The sequence below is a fragment of the Varanus komodoensis genome, unplaced genomic scaffold, assembly GCF_004798865.1.
Source record: "Varanus komodoensis strain SLA01 unplaced genomic scaffold, ASM479886v1 scaffold2, whole genome shotgun sequence".
NCBI classification, from domain to species: domain Eukaryota; kingdom Metazoa; phylum Chordata; class Lepidosauria; order Squamata; family Varanidae; genus Varanus; species Varanus komodoensis.
Genome location: NW_025335568.1, coordinates 33,621,149 through 33,642,409, shown reverse-complemented (window position 1 = coordinate 33,642,409; position 21,261 = coordinate 33,621,149). Strand labels below are relative to the sequence as shown.

Here is a 21,261-nt window from a genome sequence, read left to right as displayed (position 1 = left end):
TGTCTTAGGGTAAATTAGTGTGAGTTAGCACTGAATGTATAACTTCTGGCAACTCTATTTCTTACCACATAAATTATGTTAATTGTTTAGCACTATAGAACCTTCTAAAACATTCTTTTCATAGCATTTATACTGTTTGATTCATGGTTTGTCAAAATCGTGCTTGCCTGTTTTTTCAAGGTGTCATTTAGTTCCTTTAATGTTTCAAATGATGTCTTAAGCCTTTTGTTTTCCTTTGTTTTTTCTTTCAAGGCCTCAGTCAACTGCTTAATTTCAACTTCATGTTGCTACCGTAAATAAACAAAAGAAGAATATTAAAAAAACAAAACTGACACATTCTTTTCAGGAAGCATGTTAAAGCCAGCCTCTGTGTCTACATGGCCATTAAGATGCATGAGGTGAAAAACAAACCAAAAATTCTAACGGATGTTAACACTGGAATTTCCAAGAGTATGTTCCTTTGTCAGATGAATACACTGCTTGGGCAGGTAGCTTCTTGTTACATGTGAATCCAGCAAGGGTGGCTTGTTGGAATGCCTGACATACCACCTGTAACCCTAAAACAGCCCATGGGTTCTCAGTGGCTTGTCAGCCACTCCAACATCTCGCGTTCATCAGGTTCTCATGAAATGAGAAGCTACATTGTGCCCTTGCCATTCCCTATATATTCAAAATGGTGACTCCTGCCACAACAAGACACCTCATTAATCTTCTGTGGCTTCTCATTACATGCAAACTGGGCTTCTGAGAATTTGGTCTTACTGCTGGGTTACACTTCTAGAATTGTACATATAGTTCTTTCTGCTTCAGTTGGCACCCTTTTAAGTCTGAGCCCATTCTGGTGGTCTGTACAAGCAAGCAGTGCATTCCCCTAATGGGAACGCACTCCTGGAAGTTCCAGTTGGTATGGCAACAAATCCCCAAATACATCATGCCCCAAATATACAAAATGGACACCGCAAAGAGAAGCCCGAAAGGGACATTCACCTCATTACTTGTGAACCAGGCTAAGGAATTATTGTGGCCACCTCCTGTACAATTATGTGCTTCATGTATTCACCACATAACCAGCATGCATCTGAGCTTCAGCCACCCAGTCCTTCATTGGCTGATGCAGCATTTGCCCCCCTTAAATCATGCTTCTTCTGTAACTCAATGTCCCTTGACCATCTGAAATCTCCCCTTTCCTTATGTCCTCTCATAACTAGAGCCAAAACAAGAGGGAGAGGCACATATATGAAAGAAGAACCAATGGGAGAGAGTAAAAATGGAGTCTCAGGTGCCCTGTGGAAAATCTTTTTTTGTTGCCCTGACTGAGATTCCATTTTATTCTCTCTTATTGGTTCTTCTCTCATAATTAGCATCACCTGTAAATGGCAAAGGAGCATGACTAAGCTTGGTCTTGGCAAGGCAGCAAGTGGAGAACTAATACATTATGGGAAGGACTGATCTTCAGGTCACGTTCTGTGCCCATCGACATACACAGTACACACATCAGGGCTTTTCGCCCTCAGAAGAAAAATCCCCACATGTAAGCAATTTAACAAGTAGGCAGGAACAACCACAATCATAGAGTTTGGTACCCCCCTTGGTTAACTGTGTTTTAGGTAAAGGAGACCCTGAAAAGTAACAATACCTCCTTCATAATTTCAAATTTTGTATGAATTTCCTCCTCAACATCCCTTATCCTGGTCAAAGCAGCTTCATGTCGACATAGCTGGGCTTCTCGCTCGTGTAAGAAGTGTTCTCGTTTTTCAAGTTTCAAAGCATATTCTTGCTGAGTAAGTTTTTCCTGCTGCCTCATAAAAGACAAGAAATGCAAAAATCACATTTGCCTATTTGAAAATAGCAGCAACTCTTTCAATAATTTGAATTATTGTTAATTTTTACCTGAAGCTTTTGATGTATGGAGGATAATTCATGATAAATTTGACTGAAGTGAGATGGTATCAGCGTTTCCCCATTTACCTCTTGGGTTTCAGAAATACTAACACTCTCTCTTACTGCTTCATCACCAGTACTATCATCACAACATATGCCAGCCCGCAAAGTGGATGGCAAAGTAATATCTAATAGGTGAAAACAAAAGCAGACATGCTCAACAAATTAGTCCTCAGTTTTCAAAAGGCCAATTACATGAAGAGGAGGTCTATACTGTCACAAAGATTATATGTTGCCAGAACCTTGCATCACTAGGTAACATAGCAATTGATTGATTGTTCATACATAGATTGATATCTTGCCAAACAGGCAAACATGAGGAGTATTATGTGATTTTATAGGCATGGAGGGAAGTCAGATCTCACAGAATGCTCAATTGAACTGTACCAGCAAGGTGTAATTTGAAAGTCTATCCCATGAATACATGTGAAACAGAAGATTGCTCATTTATTTATTCTATAGGTTTATGCTCTGCCCTCTAGCAAATACTCTCACCAGATGGCTTACATGGCTCTTAAAAGAGGCAAACAAAATCTGTACGCTTTTCTCTTTTTGAATTAATTATAAATTATGGAGGTTGTTTGGGCAGAGGGCAGCCAGCCTCTATTGCTCTTTCTAGCCTGAATCTGGTGAGAGGACTGAGGATCCTCTGCATCCTTGTGCAGAACCAAAGCTCAGAACTACAGCATGTGCCCTCCTCTTCCTCCATCTCCAGGCTGGGCTTTCTTTCATAACGCTCGCCAGAGGAAGAGGAAACGCTTGCTATGGCAAGCTGAATTGTGGAATAAAGTTCAGATGATCCATTAAACCACAGGCAGAAATCAGCCACAGGCTTGCATGCTTCTCCCTCACTCCATGCTCTTCACACACAGCATTCTCCTCTGTTTTTTAGTATTGTCCTAACCATGCATGCATATTTGTTTGTTTGTTTGTCTGCATGCTGTTCAATCTACATCAGTAAACTCTGGTTGCTGCTTGCTTCCCAAGCCAGAGTAAAAACCCTGCCAGGTTTTTTTCCATTTTGGAGGGCAGGTACTAATTCACATGTTCTGGCAAATTTTATCTAGTGTTAAACAGGAAATAACAGCAAGCTGCATATAAGGGAGAGAAATATCCATGTCTGTGGCTTGTTCATATTTTTCCCAAGCATATTTGGGGAGCAGTCTGATTTAAACCTATGTAGAAAAAATGGTCTTCAAGGTCACAGAAACATGCAAGTTGAGGCATGCTGGAATGGAAGATCTTTCAGGTACCAGGTCCTTAGCAGTGCAGGGCTTTAATGTAAGGACTAGCTCCTTGAACTATTACCAGAAAGTTTCCAGCCTGGAAGCCACTGCAACAAGTGCTATCAAGCAGTCCAAGCTAGCCTACTCTGAACTAACTGCAGTTTCCAAAGTGTTCAGAGGATCCTCTGTATGTAACACAAGACAGTAGTATTTTGAAGGTTATCAGCAAGGTGGGAAGTGGTCTTATATCAGGTTGACCTACTGCTCTACCTAAGCCAGTGTTCTTCACTCTGCCTGGCAGGGGTTCTTGGGCACAGGTCTTGCTAAATGATCCTTTAAACTGGAGATGCTGTGCAAGACATTGGTACCTTCTACATGCAAGGCAGTGTTCTTTTGTGTCTTCCTGAGCAGAGACAACAGTGTCCATGCTGCTCCTGTCCAGAACAGGCTGTAGGGAAAATGCTCAATGCCAAAGTGGTGCGTGGCACTCCAGAGAAAGAGCTGGGTGTGGGAATACCCACAAAGTTGTGAACTTGACCCTCTGAGCGGGTACAAAATCAACTAGAATAGGCTGGACAAAACCTCCTGCACAGACTAAGCACCCAACAGAACCTGTTTTCTCGTCTTCATTGAGATTCTACTTACAGGCCTTTATTCAAGACACTAATCCCAGACACAGATTAGCACATCCACTGCTTCACCTGAATTGCATGTAAAAGAGAGAACTGGAGGCCATTAAATATATTTAGGTTACCCCACTAGGAATCTTCAAATGATCTCTTAATGGTGCCATGGAGATGATGAAAGCACAGGGAGGTAAGATAGAAACCTGCAGGACCAAGCTTTACCCCCTTGGCAGAAAGACCTCCAATTACCCTTCCCAGATAAGGAAAGTGACCCACACTGCTTTCCAGCTAGGGCCAATGCCAACCTGTGCCAGTAAAAATAAGAGTAAAGAGAAAGGGCATAAGAAGATGCAAGTAAAGCTGAACTGGACAACTCTTGCATGGGATGTTAAATTGTCATTCTTGCTGTTAAACTGCCTGGGAAGATCAAGTGGCAGAGAAGCAGAACAGGTACAATTCTCATCAGTTTTAAGGTATACCTATACCTTAAAAAATAATACCTCATTCAAGCTGAGTTAGGAGTACAAACATTTGATTACCTATTTCTGAATATGTGCCTCCAATTTCAATTTCATCACTTCCAAGAGAATCTCCAGTAAACTCTGACCGTAGGTCAAGCTCCCTTGACACATACCGAGAATTCAATTCATCATCAGGCCTGACAAAACACAAAATAATTACATTCGGCCATACAGAGTGTAAAATGATGCTGGAATTTTCAGCATTTGTACCTTTACCTTCTTTATGACGAGGAGGACAAATCAGCTGAAACATAAACCAAGATGAAACAGAAATAATGTGAGCCAGGACACCAACTACTCTGGAGGGAGGTTTATAGCTTGTCTTAGATGGGGCTGCACTCCCCTTAAAGATGAAGTGCATGGACTGGGAATCCTCTTGGGCTCTCTGCTAACCAGGGAAGCCCAGGGGGCTGCGGTGTCCAAGAACTATGTTTTACTAGCAGCAGCCACCCTATCTGGGGAAGACCAAACTTGCCTCCATGATCCAAGCACCACTAAAATCCAGATCACACTAGTGCAACATGCTCTATGAGGAACTGGCTTTGAAGAAAGTCCAGGTACTTCGGATGATGCTGAATGCAATGGTCCAAGCACTGCTGGGTGTGAGGTGCTCCAATCGTATAACATCCTATGCTGCACCAGCTGTGTTTTTAAGGCAATCTGAAGTGCTGGTTTTGATCTTTAAGGCCTTAAATCATGTGGGATCATATTATCTGAAGAGCTGCCTTTGCCCATACGCGCTTGCCTGCTTGAAGAACAGCAGGGGAAGCCCTTCTAGCTTGCTCACTTTTGAAAACAGTTACGTGGGTGAATACAGGGAAGCAGGCCTTTTCTACAGCAGACCCTTACCTCTACTTAGCATCAGGGCTCCATGAGGCCCCATCACTGCAGGCTCTGAAATATACTACTTTCTCTTGATTAAATGTTATTGTAACTGCAGTTGTATGTGTAGGTTTGTTGTTTTTAGGATGCTTGCTGCTGTTGCTGTTTTTGATATTGCACCAGTTTTTTTAAATGTGAGTTTTGTGGTAGGGGCTGTTTTAAATCACTGCATTGGTTACTATTATGGGAGTATTACTGTCCTGCCCTGCACCAGCTGCACTGGTTACCAGTGTGATTTGGCCATCCTGAATGGTGGCCAAGGAATATTTTAAAGAAATAACATGAATAATGTTTACAGGGGGAAGTTACCATATCCTAATTTTATAATCCTAATTGTATTTTTTCTCTAATCCCAGAGCAAAAGGAGTAAATTTAGGTTTGTTGGTTTGTCTGTTGTTGCTTTTGATAGCATTTACATTAAGAAAGGAGAAGACTGGTTCAAAACATAAAGAGGTTTTCTTACCCATCCGAATTTTTAAAATTCTTTGGGGATGCAAAATAATGTCTTTTGTCATGCGTTCTTCCACAGTAGATAGTTTTCAACTGTGAGGAAGTTATAAGCAAAGAAGCTATCGTATCATCAAGTGAACTATCCATTTTATCTACAAGAAAACATATGTCATTGTGTTGGTTTAAAAAAACACAGTAATGATTGTCGTGTATGTAATGTGCATGAATCATTTGAATGAAAAAAATCAAGGCTTGTTACATGATGCTACAAATCCAAAAGTGAATCATTCTCCCTCCATTTAAGGGGACCTCTATTAACATCCATCTATAGAGGTTTTGAAATCAACAGTACATAGCTTAACAATAACTCAGGCATAAAAAGAGCACTTTCCATGCAGCCACACTCTGTTTAAATAGCTTTTAAAATTTAGTATTAAACACAAAAAGCTAATTCATGAGTCTGGAGGAGAGCTTCCTAAAAATAAATTCTGAAATACTTTCACAATAAGCAAGATGATGAGTACAATTTAATACATATCTGACTGAAATGTGTGTGAAATATACAAACAGAAAATCAAAGAGCAACATCTATTTTTCACCCCTTTCCTAAGAGACAAGTTATCTTCATTTCTTGATCTTCTGTTCTTCTGTAAAGGGCAAAGGATGAGATATGGCACTTATAAAAGGTAAAGAAAAACACCTATGATAAAAAGAGCAATGCTTGAAAAAGGGTTGGATATGTTTAACATATATCATTTTCATTGAATCTTTAAATGTTTTCCCCTATTTTATCCAATAAAATGATACAGGTCATAGTATAAAATAGTAAATACATTAGGACAGAAAACCAATATAGAAAATGAATTTAAAAAATTGCAAACTTTAAAAAGCACACAGAAAAAAGGGTTACATTTGATATCACACAAGCAAATCCCTTCTTTGGCACTTCCTCTTCCTGTTTCTCCCCCCCCCCCCCAGCCCCCACCTCCACTGTCATCTGCTCCAGAGGGTCCTCCAAGCCTCCATAGTAAATATGGGGGTATGCAGGGAGATGCAGTGGGGAGAGGGAATTCATCCCATTTACAGATGCTGTTTCATGAAACACCTGCCGGACATAATCAAAACAAAATAGACTTCCATATACCTGAAGCACCTGATCCTTCCTAAGCTAAGAAGAGTTGGGCCTGGTTGAAATCTGGATGGGTGACTAAAATATAGTGAACCGCCCAGACAGCTTTAGCTACAGGCAGCACAGAAATGCAATGTAATGATGATGATAATAATTCTTATCCCTTCTTTCTCCCTGTAGCCCCCTTTAAAAAGAATCTGTTTGGAGTCTCAGGAAGCCCTCATGAACAGTGTAAAATGGGGCAAAGTGAGGGAGGGGAGAACTGCCCCAAATTGGGCACCTTTTTGCCTCTCTCCTCCCTAGATTTCTGGGTGTGAAGTTGGAGAAAATAGCAGATCCAAGAGGCTGGAGATCCAAGGTAATGCTATGCTTCAGTGATTTTTTCCACCCACATGTGTCAAGGGGAAATTAATGACTGATCCCCACAAAGCACAGGATATGTGTGGGACAGCAGGATTGGATCTGGGAGTCTATTTGGAGGACTTGACTCTAGTCTGAACAGTAATACATACTGCCTTATGTAGGGCCAGGATGACCTAATCATGGCCAAAGCTCAGACCCTGAGACTTTTTGGTCCCATCTCTGAAACAGGACACAAGTAATCCATCCAAGAAGACTAACTGAAGACCTATCTGGACTCCTGAAGATGTACCCATGTTTTCTTCCTAATTACAAAGTTGGATGAGCCAATCTCCACAAATCTACACCATGGAAGTAGTAACCTCAGGTCAAGGGGTGAAGGCTCAAGCTCTGACCTCAGAAGTGTATACTTCTTATGTGGACTTAATAGCCATCATTTTAATCCCTGCCAACCTGTTGTCCCCTCTCCCTCACCCAGTCATCCCTGGAAAAAGTTTGGCAATAAAGGACAGAAACCACTCTTTCTCTATGAACTCTATGGCATTCAGAAATAAAGGGATGAGGTTTTGCCTTCCTGTTGAGATTTTGCAAATGCTACTTCATTGCCTCTGTAAAAATCCTGTGGGAAGGGAGAAATAGCACTACAACCTACTCAGAACTCTCTCTTCATAAAATATTGGGGGTGGGGGTTGATGGATGAGATCTAAGTGTACAACACAGAGAGATGTGGCAGGGTTTCTCAGGTGCAACAGAACAGTCACTCTCTGCCATAAAGGTTTAGAATGTCTACTTCAAAGGCTCTCTTAGGGTCTACTAAGAAACCAACATGGAAACTTATTAATTTTATAATGCATGGGAATGCTTAGGCTCTGTACAAAGGTTAAAAAAGTCATTCATAGTATGCCTGCAGCCTTGCAAGGTAATTAAAGACCAGACAAATTAGTGAGCAGGGACAGTTAGATATAAAGAAAAGGGAAAAAGTGAAATGAAATATCAAAGAGATGCATCCTAAAATATTCCATGATTGAAATCTAGTATACTCCTTTATTATTATTTCAACTCTTTCAAATTGAATTTCAAACTCTTTAAATACATTAGGGCCCAATGTTATGCAAAAAGTCCTTCTCTTCCTGACATTCCCTAAACGTGTACAGGATTTTAAACAACTTACCTGCAGATATTGAAGCCTTTCGACTTTTACTTTTGGCTTCTTCTATATCCAAAGAATAATCCTAAATGAAAAATGTTGCTCTGTAATTCTTCATGCCATATACCTAAATGGCTATTTATTGCGAACTCAGCTTGCATTTTTACTATTGTTTATAGTATAGCGGAAAAGTGCATTCCATTCAAATTCTTAAGAAGTATTCAAAGTAATTCCATTAAACTGGAGAATAAAAGGCATTAATAAAACCACTAAGGTTAGACTTAGAGGTGGAGGTCGAGAGATAAGGCGAAATAAGACATTTTGAGCTCAATACAGAGCAGATAGCCCTCCTATGTCTTCAGTGACGTGGATGGGGCAAATCCCTGGCACTCTTACTTACTTACTTATTTATTTTAATTTTTGCATGCCGTCCCATCGCATAGCCTCGGGATGGCTTACATAAAATAAACAAACATAATACAAATAGTACAAATAAAATCCAGATTCACCCTGGCTGCAAATTAAAACCTATAGATGATATTAAAAGTTGTTAAAATATTGTTGAAATAAAAAGGTCTTAGCCTGGCGCCAAAAAACAAATGACGGTGGCTCCAGGCAGACCTCTCTGGGGAGTGCATTCCATAGGTGGGGTGCCACCACAGAGAAAGCCCTCCTCCGGGAACTTTGCCTCCTAATGTCTTTCACGGAGGGTTCCCGGAGGAGGGCCTCTGCTGCCAATCTCGGGGAGGGAGGGCGAATACGGAAGAAGGCGTTCCTTTAGGTATATCCAGGTCCCAAGCCATTAAGGGCTTTATAGGTGATAACCAGCACCTTGAACTGAGCCCGGACTTCGATGGGGAGCCAGTGAAGCTGGTAGAGGACTGGGATTATGTGAGAATAACGCCCAGTCCCCGTCAGCAACCTGGCAGCTCTATTTTGCACCATCTGAAGTATCCGAACTGTCTTCAAGGGCAGCCCCACGTAGAGGACGTTACAGAAATCCAATCGGGAAGTAACCAATGCGTATGTCACTGTCGCTAGGATTAACCGAAGCTGAAGGAAAGCGGCTACTCTTGGAAGGCAGGCTACTGTAACTTGCCTGAAATTCAGCAGCCAGTGTTGTTCTTATTACTTATTAAAGGAGACTAACATCGGATCCCCCATCCCTTAGAAACAACCCCCAGGCTAAACTAAATAAACTGCACCACCCACTAAGAAGTAGTGGCTAAAAGAGCATCTTTTTTCGGTTATAAAGGCGAAACCCTGGACTGAAAGCAGAGGAGCTCACAGCATCCTTATTCAGGAAGAAACCGCCGAACTTACTTTGAGCCGAGCTTCGGCAGAGGGTCTGTACACAGAAAGCAATAACACAACAAGATGCCTCCGAGCATGTACAGCTTGCCGACCGCAATCTCATCTCATCGCCCACAGAGAAATGCGGGCAATGGGCGAGACAGCAAGGCTTAGAGCCGTCGCACAGAGCACCACCCGCCATTCAAACGCTGCAGCCGGGAGTTCCGACGATACGTGTGCCACCATCCCGCATTCTGTGAGAATGTGACAACACGCATCTACTCATTCCCTCCCTCACACCCCTCCCGCGCTCGGCCTCCACCTCTCCAGGCAGGTAGCGTCTCCTCCAGCGCTCGACCGAGCGACAACCTTCTCCTGAAGTCGCCATTCGCCCCGCTTCCCGCGGCCCGCTCCGCCATTCGCAACAGCCGCCCGAACGGCGAGGGGCGGGGAGAGCCGGGCAGGGAGGAAGGCGCCTGCGCGGGGAGGTCCTGCCTGGCGGCTGCGGGTTATTCGCGGCCCGAGCAAGGCGGCGGGCGCGCTCGTTGGCGGTTGTAGCGCCGGGCATGCCTTCTCTTCACGGGAGGGGGACGAGTCGGAGTCGGCAGCGCTGGTGGAAACGGTGGGAGCACCTTGATCCCAGCTGCCCTGTCCGATGTTGCAGTTTATGTATATTTTATTCTTACATTTATCTCTTTTTTACTCTTTTGCAAAGAACACAAGGCGGTTTATGCATTGCTCTTCTCCGTTTTATTTTCACGAAAAGGCTGTGAGGTAGATTAGGCTAAGACCCAGCGGCTGCCCAAGGTGACGCAGTCATGGTGAGTGGGGAGTACGACCTGGATATTCCAAGTACCAATCTAACACTCTAACCACTGGGCAACACGCTTTTTTTTCTTCTGGTACAAGCAAGTGGCAAAACTATCCCTCGATAGCATTTCAGAATGTATGGAGAAGAAACGAGAGAATGGTAAACTTTAGCAGAAGCCAGAGATCTATAGTGACCATCATCATAGTGGGGTGGAGAGAACGAGCATGCTCACTCCTCGTGCGCACAACCAAGGATACTTCCCGTCTAGCTTTAAGTGCTAGTCGTCGGACTATTGGTGTCTTGTTCTGTATACAAAAGGAAGGCCTTGCTGTAAATTTGTATTGCAGTTCCCCAGAATGAGACAGGTGCTGTTTGCATGTGAAGCAGAATGGGAAAAAGTTGTATAAATACACACCCTTTCACAAGCAATACGGATGTGAAGGAGGCATGGCTTGCTAGGGTCATGCACTGTATTGTGATGTGCCACGAAATCTGTTTTACTGTGCAGCTCAGGTTGGGAAAGTTTTACCAGTTGGTTCTGCTGCATATGCTGCCCTAGTTCACTACCTTCCTGTCCACAGAAAATGCCGTATTTGCAGTAAAAGCTATTCTCTTCCAGGCCTTGTAGAAAACAGACTATACTGAAGCTACGTCTGTGTGTTCATCTCTATCCAATTACTTTTGTTACAACAAAAGTTCAATTAAGGGCAAAAAACATTCCATGAAAAGAGGGTACCACTAGTGTTTATTACTTGTTAACACTAGGTTAACTACCCAAGTATTTGCAGTGTATACATTCATGCAAATCAACAGAAATATCCATACATAAATCATTCTCCAAATTGCAATATTAGCATTGTTATGCAGCCAGCAAGAAGAAACCAAACAGTCCAGTTGTATGATCACCATAGCTTAAGCAAACCATGGGTATCATTTACCTAAGTACCCACCTAGGCAATGCTTGTATCATTCCAACTTGGGCAAGCCAGGCTTGGTCAAAGGGGAACAAGCTTTATATAACCCTTCCACAGGCCACAGGTTACTTGAAGGTAATTTTCCCCTTAAGCCATGCTGCCTCATTTTGTAGGCCATGTAGGCATTTAGGCAAACTGCCTGGCACACACGGCAACTTAAAACATTGCAGCTTGTTTAATTTCTGTTTAAGGAACAGTGATCATGCAAAGTAGGTCAGTGATAGTTCAGATCAAGATTCTCTTATCTATGGTCATGCACTAATCATCTCCCATAGCCTGCCTGGATTGTATATAAAATCTACATTCATTGTGCTCATGGGAACAGCAGTCATAATAGTTGCCCTGAATTAGTTATTCTGCTGTAAGATTACTGCAGTAACAGTAACTTTCCCACAGCAGTATTGCAGTTAGATTTGTTTCTATGCCATATATAAAAGATTTGTTTCTATGCCTAAATCACATTTTATTCAGAATCATACAGTTCATTAATCATAGGGTATATTAAAATATTGGAAGTACCTTTGGAGCAATGTACCAGCTAGGCAGGTGATGCAAACCATAGAATAGTTTTATTAGGTGGATGAATGGGAAGAGTAAAACATGAAGAATAGTTTCTAACTTGCCCATGAATCAGCACAGTCAAGAGGAATAGAAGGAATAATTGCACACTAGTTCGACAGTTTATTTGAACTATTCAGGTAAAGTGGGAAACTTGCACAAACCAGAATGACAGAACTTCTGACTCCAGAGATTTCATTTTAAATTATTTAATACAAAAAATCAAGAGGAAACAAAAATACACCTGAAATTTACCAGTGTTGAACTTTTATTTCACAACATGCAAAATCAATTGAAACACATTAAAAAAGTACTCAGCTATAAGCTGTAACCTTACATTTATACATCAGAAATGTTCATTTAAAAAAACTGAACATAATTTTGTCTAGATCTGTTGGAACACTAATTATCTTAATCTGCATACATTTCAAAGCAAGGATTTTAGATTTGCCCACAGTCTGTAATCACAATTCTTTTTGACACTACTCCTTTGGGAGAGCCAAAAGGTTCTATTTTCTTCACAACATCCATACCATCCTTGACAAACCCAAAGACAACATGTTTAAAGTCCAAGTGTTCTGCTTTTTTGAGAGTTATAAAGAACTGAGAATTATTAGTGTCTCTTCCATGATTTGCCATTGACAGTAAGCCAGGACCTGTGTGTTTTATTTCAAAATTTTCATCTTCAAATGAATCTCCATAAATGGACTTTCCACCTGTGCCATCGTGTCTAGTGATGTCGCCTGCCTGGAATATAACACATTGAGAAAATTGAATGGAGTACAATATAAATTGAAACATCTCAAACATGCCCAGATGTGTTTTACTAACACAGTACTGCATCCCGTGTAAAATGCTCGCAAATTGCTAGTCAGACAATGGCAAATGGAAAACAGATATGGGATATGACTCCACAGTTGCTTTATATAGTGCCTTTCCTATGCTCCATGCAGATATAACAGGAAACTGTGATTTGCTATTACATGCACAAGCAGCAGGCTAGTGTGCTCACCCCCCTCAACTTAAAACATACTAATAGCAGACCATGGAGTATTATGTTGTCTCTGAATTACGCAGTTTATGTACAAGTTTGCCTTTTATTTTCACAGCTAGCTGGCCTTAAGTCCTATTTAGTCCAGAAGCTCATATTAGCATAGTTCCCCCTGTGGTATTTGTGAAGGTAACCAAAATAAGTTACCAGATGGGGTTGGATCCCAATTTAGGTGTGTGTAACTGAGCTGGTGAAAGTGGACTTTCTGCCTCTCTTCCCCATGATAACCCCTCCAGTCCCTTGAAAATGCTACACAGACGATTGGAGAACCTTGCAGGATGGGGTGAATTGTGGTGTGTGTGCACGCGCATGCGCGCGCAAAGAGAAATCCTTGGGAAAAAAAAAGGCAGAGGCAACCAGGAACCAACCCATGATCTGTTTAAGGATTGCATTTCTGTTGGTTTCATCTGTACTCCTGAATCACTGTGGATATACCTGAAGCTAATATGCTGTCCTTAATTCTCAGAAGTGCATGGAGAAAACTGAAATCATGACTTTTCAGTTTCCCTTACTTTCTTACTACTCTCTAAAAGAGCTACAAAAATAACTAATTATAAACCATTGTGAAGGAAAGCTCCCAGTTAACTTTAAAGGGTTATATGGCATCTTGGGGACATTTTGCATATATTCTGAACATTAATATTTTGACTTACTTGGCAGACAAAATCTGGAATTATTCTGTGAAATACACAGTTTCGGAATCCAAATCCTCTCTCTCCTGTGCATAATGCCCTGAAGTTCTCAGCAGTGCGAGGGACAATATTTGAAAACAATTCTATGGTTATATGCCCTAGAGGCTCATCATCAGCAGAAACTTCAAGATAAACCACAGGGTTTGTTTCCTTTGACAATTCTGCTGCCAGGGATACATGACCCTTCTGCAACTCTGACAAGCTTAGTCGACACTCTTCAAATCTCCTCTTGAAGGAATCGGCCAGTTCTTGGCTTTTAAACCTCACTGCAAGCTGTTCTATCTTAGCTTCTCCATCTGAAAGTAAGATTACAAATATTATTCATCAGTTGGGTTCACATGTAATGACAAACGACTCTGTGTGGTTTCCATGGTACATCATTTTTTGACAGATAATTTTGTTTTCTACACTAATGTGGTTTCCTTCCTCCTTGCTCAGTCCTCTCACTGTTGGCACAGATCCCACTGGCCAGCATGCCTGAAATTCAGTCCCAGCTGGATGGTTGTAGCAGCACTGGGGAAACCATGGTGCCAGGTTCAGATGATCAAGAAATCATGACAAAGCATGCAAACGGTAGTATGGATGGTTGCTTCTTAACTTTAAAAATCAAACATACCATACTGAAATAAGAAGACAGCACAACATGACAGACCATCCTGCACAAGAAACCATCATGGATTGCTGTATTGTATGAACCCTCTGAAAGTATAATCTAAGAAGGGGAGCAGGGAGGGGAACCAGCTATGGAATACCTTTTCAAAAACACTCACCAGCATAATCTGTTGCAGTCCAAACCATAGCATTGTTTGAGGTATTCAGGGGTTTTAAATCCATTGCTTTTGTGATTATATGGTTTGCACAGACTTTGAGAACTTGGTCCCTCCTCATTAGAATTCTATAGCATTTCTTCTGTGTATGGAAGAGGATCTTTATTTCTCCAACACCACGTTCTTTCCACTGACTGACTTCTCTATCCCATCTATAGAGTTTTGCCCTTTCCTTGAAGATAATTTCTTCATCTTCTTCTCCTGATTTTACCTCAACCTAAAACAAGGATAAATAGATATGTTGCACAGACCACTACTACTGTAACTGGTTTACAGACACGCAGGACTGTGAAATCCTACAGTAGTAATCACAGCTCTGTTCAGTGAAACATATGCTCAGGCACATGAGCTGAGGATTGCAGTGCAAAATCATGTGGATAAATGAATCACAGGCCCTTGTCAGAAGACATCATCTTTTTTCCTGTTTTAGAGTAAATGTGCACAGAGCAGAAATTGTGTAGTCATAGTCACATATATGCTGTTGGAAACAATATGAAAATATTTAATAAAATAGGATTTCATTTGTCTTACCAAGGGACCTAAGGCAGTTATCAGATTAAACATACTTAGAATAAAACACAAGAAAATTAAAAACAGCAGCAATATTAATAAACCAAATTAAATACGGTATCTGAACAGTCCTTAAAAGCAGAAGATAAAATTCCAAAATACAGCAAATACAATCAAACTAAAAAAACTTAAGTGAATAAAAAACTGATTTAATTTGCTGCCTAAAGCTCATAAGAACAGGCAGTGCACTCCACAGGTAAGGTGTCAAATGTATAAGTAAACACCAACACTCTGAATTACATCTACAAGGCCACAAGAAGCCACTGCAAGTGTTTTAAAAACCTGCCAGTATGTTCCACAAAAACCACATGGATAAGCAGCCTCACTGCAGTGTTCTCCACCAAATACACTTTCCTTCAAAAGCAGCTCCATATGTCAAGGACTGGTAATATCTAGGACTGGCTGCTTACTAGGACATGGATAAGTACTGCCACGCTACATCTGCCCGGGGGAAAGTCGCATCTGGCACTCTAGTCTAAGCTGTTGAAAATCTGCCTGCCAAAGCCAGAGCAAACCTAACATCACTCCCAAATCCTTAGAACCAATGAAATCGCCACTTTCGTTCTTAATTCAACCCTACTCAAGTGAATTATATGTAAGTGCTATAAGAAGTACCTCAGCAAACTTTGGTTTTTGTAATTCTGTAAGGAAACAGCATCTCTACTTAGGTTATTACTTGAATTCTTTATGGGAAACTCCCTCATCACATATTATATTCTCTGATTGTCCATAGGTAGACATTCACCTCTAATGCAGATCATGTGATTTCAAGGTTACTGCTCATTGCCCTAGATTTACTGTGATCATCAATGCTGGCCCCAACTAACTGGAAACACAGCAAGGAGCAATCCATACTGCTGTGCCTGAAACAGTGGAAGATTCTGAAATCCAGGCTATTGCATCTGAGGAACAGCAGAAGATGCTACAATATTCTAAAAGTGCAAACAATGGGTCATATAGAGAAGCTGTATCTATGTAAATGCAAAAACCTTCCTGCAAGAACCTTTACAAAACATCTTTTAAGTAGACAAATTTCCGCAAACAGCAGGCTCCTGAAGGAACTCTGGAAGGTCAGATTTCCTTCAAATCACAGCCTCATTGACAATCACTGCATGCACTTCTCAGTCACTCTTTTATCTACCTTGCTAATCCCATGTCCCAACAATCTTAAATTCCTCCAGGATGCCTTGCAATTCCAACCCTGCAAATAGTGAAAGCTGATAACTCTACAACTAGCACAGTAACCATGCCACATATGTCTCCTATGTGAAACCTTGCAGAGTAGATCCATTCTTCACTCCTGTATTTCTGATTAAAAACCTTACCTCTGGCAGTGACACTATTGGTTCAAAGTGAATTTCTTCATTATGTACAACATCTTCATCACTTCCATCATCTTCATTATCTCCTTTAGAGGCTGTCTGTACTCCGAATACAGTTGCTCCTGTATTTGCCCACTTGAAGTTTTTGTCTGCTTAGATGGAAGATAAAATCTTAATATTCTAGAGGAGCATGCCTATGATCAGGGTCATTCATTTTTCCTCTTCAATAATGTGATTTAATCAGACTATGAATTAGCTCCCACAACAGCAATCTATTTGTGTAAATAGGTAATATGCATATCTTACCTTTAGAACCAAAAGCAAAATCTCCAGAATTATTTGAAGCCAGATCAGCAAATGACAAACCAGGTATGTTGCCAAGGGCAAACGAGAAAGGTTTGCTTTCTGTGGAAAGGAAAAAACATGTAAACATCTTTTTATGCCTATTTCATATAATGCAATGAGGACTTTCTCCACATATTCCCCACTACCATAAATCGTGGAATGTGTAGAAAGTGAAGTCAGCTCTCACCTCTGAAAAGACATTACCAAAGGGCATAGTCATTTCTTTCTAGATGAATTTAAGGGTGCCTTCCCTGAACTCAGAGGCTTCCAATGTAGAGTGGGGAAAAGTGGTGGTCATCTCTTCTCCCTCCAGCCCAAGGAAGAGTTTCCAGTATCAGACAGTGTGGTTCAAAACTCTAACTCTTCTCTCAGAGGTCAGAGTGCTCTTACCATGGTGTGGGCAAAATCCCCAGTAGTATAGACCCTCAGACAATGACTGGGAGCCACTGGATTACACCCTAAATGATGTCTACTACTGAACAAGCAAAGATCACTTTCCTCAAGCCTCTACAAATGTTTGTTGCTCATTATGGGGGCAACATTTTAACTACCTTGGGACTATCTAAACAGTTACTTAATTTTTGTTTTTCAAATGTGAAACAAATACCTTGGTTTGTAGAGGCCGTGGAATCAATGTCTTTTTTAGTGGACAAGTCAACAGGCTTATCATCTGTTCCTAATGAAGTCTGAATGGTGTGCGTAGGTTCAGCAGCAGAATCTGGTTCTTTCATATGAGTTGCTGCTACCATTGCTTCTTCTTCCTTAGTGGAGGACACATCATCAGTTGAACTGGTTACTTCCCCAGTAGAACTGGTTACTTCCCCACTGGTTACTTCCCCAGTAGAACTGGTTACTTCCCCAGTAGAACTGGTTACTTCCCCACTGGTTACTTCCCCAGTAGAACTGGTTACTACTTCTATTTGGGCTTCCTGCAGAAGAAAAAATCACAGTAAAATTTGATTGTTTAGCTACATCTCAGTTTAAATGACCTTTTTGTTTCCTTGAATTATAACCCAAGCATTTATTAATATGGTAGGAAACCATCTTGCCAAGGCAACTGGCAATGTTTATCTTCCTGATGGCCCAGAGGAATGGAGAAGATATTTTTTTACTACCTTTTATTTATTATGCCTTTTTTTCCCTACGAGGAACTAAAGCTGCTTACATGATCGTCTTTTCCATTTTATCCTCATAGTAACTCTGAGAAGTAGGTGAGGTTGAGACTGGATGGAGGGGGGCACATGACATGAGAAGCCATAGTGAACCTCTTTCCATTGTGGGTCTATTGTGTGATCTAGATCTAGACCCAGTTCCAGAGTACCTGTACTGTAGGACTAGGTTTTTGAAACTATGAAGAAAATTGATGGTCTAAAGTTTTCATGCTTCAATATGGCTTCTCTGGACAGGATTGCCATTTTACCATAGATGATATGAAAACATCATGGAGTCCCCAGGCAAGAGCTTCTAATCTCAACTGCCCTCAGTGTGTATACACTTTTGTTATTGTTTGATGTACACTGTTTTAAAATTATCTACCTGTTTCCTAGAAATTAAAACTTGGTCTTGGTGAATGGAGGGCATAGTGAAGGGCATAGAATGGGTTTCCTATGCCCTTTAACAGCTAAAATAACTATATTACAATATTGGAATGAATGAATGAGTTTGTTTGTATATTTTTCCCCATCCAAAATGAGTTGTCTCTGGATGGCTTACAATATAATAAATACATCAAATCATGACAAGATAAAATGCAGCTGAAGATCTATCAATAAAAGCATAATTAAAATATTTAAACCTTAAAATATTGGGTAAATAAAAAGGTCTTGACCTGGCGCTGAAAAGCATATAGCAACGGCGCCAGGTGAACCTCTCTGGGGAGCGCATTCCACAGCCATGATAAAAGCTTACTTCCTATAACACAATGAAGACTTAACAAAAGTTTCAATAGTTGAGAAGATATGCCACTCTCTAATGGACATCTCTACAGACATCTGACCTGCTTTCACTGAATTTGTTTTCATTGCATTTGAAAGTATGCTGTTATTTGGATATTTACTTATCAGCAAGTTTAATTCTGTTTCTGCTTGGGTTATTTAGTTTTTGTTTTGCTTTAGACAAAGTCACAATGAAAGATTGAACAAAAATTAATACTGTGCTATCAGCATACATGATATCTGTATAGACAGGACCTCATTCTAATGGTTCAAAGCATAAAAGGCAGGCTGGAGGTGGACAGGTGGCAGGAGAAGACTAGGGTTATACCCCAGAGGTCAGCAAGCAAATCCAGTTGCGCAGGTACTTAAAGCCAATTCTGCTACTTACTTCCAGTTCTTGAACTTTTCTAAGTTCTGTCTGAAAGTCTTCCAAGTTGTCATTGTCTTCATCAGTGTCACTGCTAATGCCACAGAGAAATGTTGGAGGAAGCTTTAGAGTCTCTGCCTTAGCCTTTTCTTCAGGAGTGGGTTTCTTTTCCCATATAAGAACACATTCGTTCTTACTTTCTGCTTCATTTTCTTCTGTGATATCAAAACAGACAATACTTAAGATTTTACTGGAAAAAAAAACCATGGAAGTAGACTGACAAAGTAAAGCATCTAAATATCCTAATCAAATGTTTATCTAAGCAAGGGAAAGCCCCCCACAAAGGTCCTGGGGCACAAGATGTTAGAAGCAAAGGGTAGGCACAGAAGCGCCAGCTGCACCTTCAAGAATCATATAGAGCACAAGGTCTAGCAGATGCCACTTCTTATTACAGCACTTGTTTTCACTTGTATGCAACTGGGATGGGGCTGATTACCTCAGAAGAACACTGGCTCGGTTTGCATCGTTCGCTTCATTGCAACAGTTTTGTCTTTTAAGAGAGCAATTAAGTGGTGGCTGAGAATTTCTATAACAAAGGGCTTTCCAAACGTTGTTGGACTTTCCTGAGCATGGCCAAGAGGACAGGGTTAGAAGGCAGCTGAAGACCCACCATCCTCTGAAGGGCACCAGTTTTCCCACTCCCGGGCTACATTTTAATGGCTGTTATTTTTGGTTATGGCAAGCTCAAGCTTTCCTTTTAATAGACAGTAAATGTTTTGCAAGTTAGCAACCTAAGGTGTAACCTTATGACTATTCAGACAGAAAAACTCCCTAAATTACACCCAGCTATAGGACATGCAGTTTGTTGTTGGCCATTTTTTCCTGCCTAAACATGGGCAGGATTGAAAGCTTAGTATGGATGGATGGAAGCATTTATTAGAAAAGTTCAGAATTTGCTAAGTTATAAAACTTCCCCCCAGTAATTATATTTACGTGTGTCAGTTTCCTGTGGTTGTGTGTGTTCTTCAGGATCATCAGGGTACAATTTTCCATTAAGTTTCTTTACAGCTGTTTCATAGTCCTCATCTGAAATATAAAAATAAAGGTTGGCAACATAAACATGCAACTTGGTCATAATAAGCACTCAGGTTCCATAAATGGCTTTAATTATGAACAACAGTAAAAGTTAGGATCTATCAAACTTAAAATGCCTGGAGAATAAATAAGTTTTTACCTAGCATTAGAAAGATAACAAGGTGCTAGCCACTCTGATGAGGAGATTCCATAGGCAGTATGCTACTCTCAATTATTCCCCACTCACCTTAGAAAGAACAAAGGAGAAAACAAGACTCCCTCACCCTACAGCAGTTCAGAGTTGGAGGAAGGTAGCAGTTTCTAGGCAGCCAACTTGTGCTTAAATGTTTGTTTCACAGCAAAGTCATGAATAGCAGCTTAAAATCACCAACAGGAGCACCCTTCTAGCATTTTTATTACTTGTGTTTTATCTAGCTCTCTAAGACCAGAAACAGGTCTATGAGGTCAGAAACAGGATATTAACATTTCTGGAACCGGCACACATAAAACAGGATATCAGTTCTGATTAATAAGATCATTAATGGGGTTTTCTGTTGGACTTGTCTAAAGAAAGCCTCATCCTTTAATTTGGTTCTCTAACTTAACAGAGCGACTGCAGGTGGCGCAGTGGTTTAAACCGCTGTGCTGCTGGGCTGGTTGATCAAAAGGTCGCCGGTTTGAATCTGCACAACGGAGTGAGTTCCCGTTGCTCCAACCCAGCTCCTGCCAACCTTGCAGTTCGAAAGCATGCAAATGCAAGTAGGTAAAAAGGTACCACTTTGGTGGGCAGGTAACAGCGTTCCGTGCACTTCGGTGTTTAGTCATGCCGGCCACATGACCACGGAGACTGTCTGCAGACAAACACTGGCTCCCTCGGCTAGGAAACAGCAATGAGCACCGCCCCCTAGAGTCAGGCATGACTGGACGTAACGTCAAGGGGAAACCTTTACCTTTACCTTAACCGAAGAGAATCATTTCAAATATTTCTTACCGTCATCATCTTCACTAAAATACCCAGGTTTGTTCTTATAGCAAAAGAATGTTGGAGGCAATTTGAGAGAGTCTGCAAGAGCTCTTTGCTCAGGTGTGGGTGTTAACTCATATACAATCTGGATATCATCTGATGGGACTGTATCTGGTTCGTTCGTAATTTCAACTGCT

At 41.1% G+C, this 21,261-nt stretch overlaps 2 protein-coding genes across 7 annotated transcripts in view; both read right to left on the bottom strand.

Annotated features, from left to right (window-relative positions):
• The window catches only part of CCDC138 (coiled-coil domain containing 138), a 30,267-nt gene extending 20,290 nt beyond the window's left edge, over positions 1–9,977 (bottom strand). For both annotated transcript variants that reach the window (XM_044429541.1, XM_044429540.1), the window contains exons 1-7: positions 9,898–9,977; positions 8,307–8,367; positions 5,660–5,798; positions 4,333–4,451; positions 1,891–2,069; positions 1,637–1,795; positions 168–287 (exon numbers count right to left, since the gene is read on the bottom strand). In XM_044429541.1, coding sequence (XP_044285476.1) covers positions 168–287; positions 1,637–1,795; positions 1,891–2,069; positions 4,333–4,451; positions 5,660–5,798; positions 8,307–8,367; positions 9,898–9,963 — 843 coding nt within the window. In that variant the 5' untranslated portion in view covers positions 9,964–9,977. The remainder of the gene's footprint in view (positions 1–167; positions 288–1,636; positions 1,796–1,890; positions 2,070–4,332; positions 4,452–5,659; positions 5,799–8,306; positions 8,368–9,897) is intronic.
• A 2,134-nt stretch (positions 9,978–12,111) lies between these two features.
• The window catches only part of LOC123022496 (E3 SUMO-protein ligase RanBP2-like), a 40,050-nt gene continuing 30,900 nt past the window's right edge, over positions 12,112–21,261 (bottom strand). For 2 of the 5 annotated variants that reach the window (XM_044428203.1, XM_044428207.1), the window contains 9 exons: positions 21,092–21,259; positions 20,020–20,112; positions 19,048–19,241; positions 17,333–17,654; positions 16,687–16,785; positions 16,384–16,532; positions 14,432–14,705; positions 13,623–13,957; positions 12,112–12,665 (listed from right to left, as the gene is read on the bottom strand). In XM_044428203.1, the coding sequence (XP_044284138.1) occupies positions 12,360–12,665; positions 13,623–13,957; positions 14,432–14,705; positions 16,384–16,532; positions 16,687–16,785; positions 17,333–17,654; positions 19,048–19,241; positions 20,020–20,112; positions 21,092–21,259 (1,940 nt within the window). In that variant the 3' untranslated portion in view covers positions 12,112–12,359. The remainder of the gene's footprint in view (positions 12,666–13,622; positions 13,958–14,431; positions 14,706–16,383; positions 16,533–16,686; positions 16,786–17,332; positions 17,655–19,047; positions 19,242–20,019; positions 20,113–21,091; positions 21,260–21,261) is intronic. The other 3 variants (XM_044428206.1, XM_044428204.1, XM_044428205.1) reach the window with 3 other exon arrangements.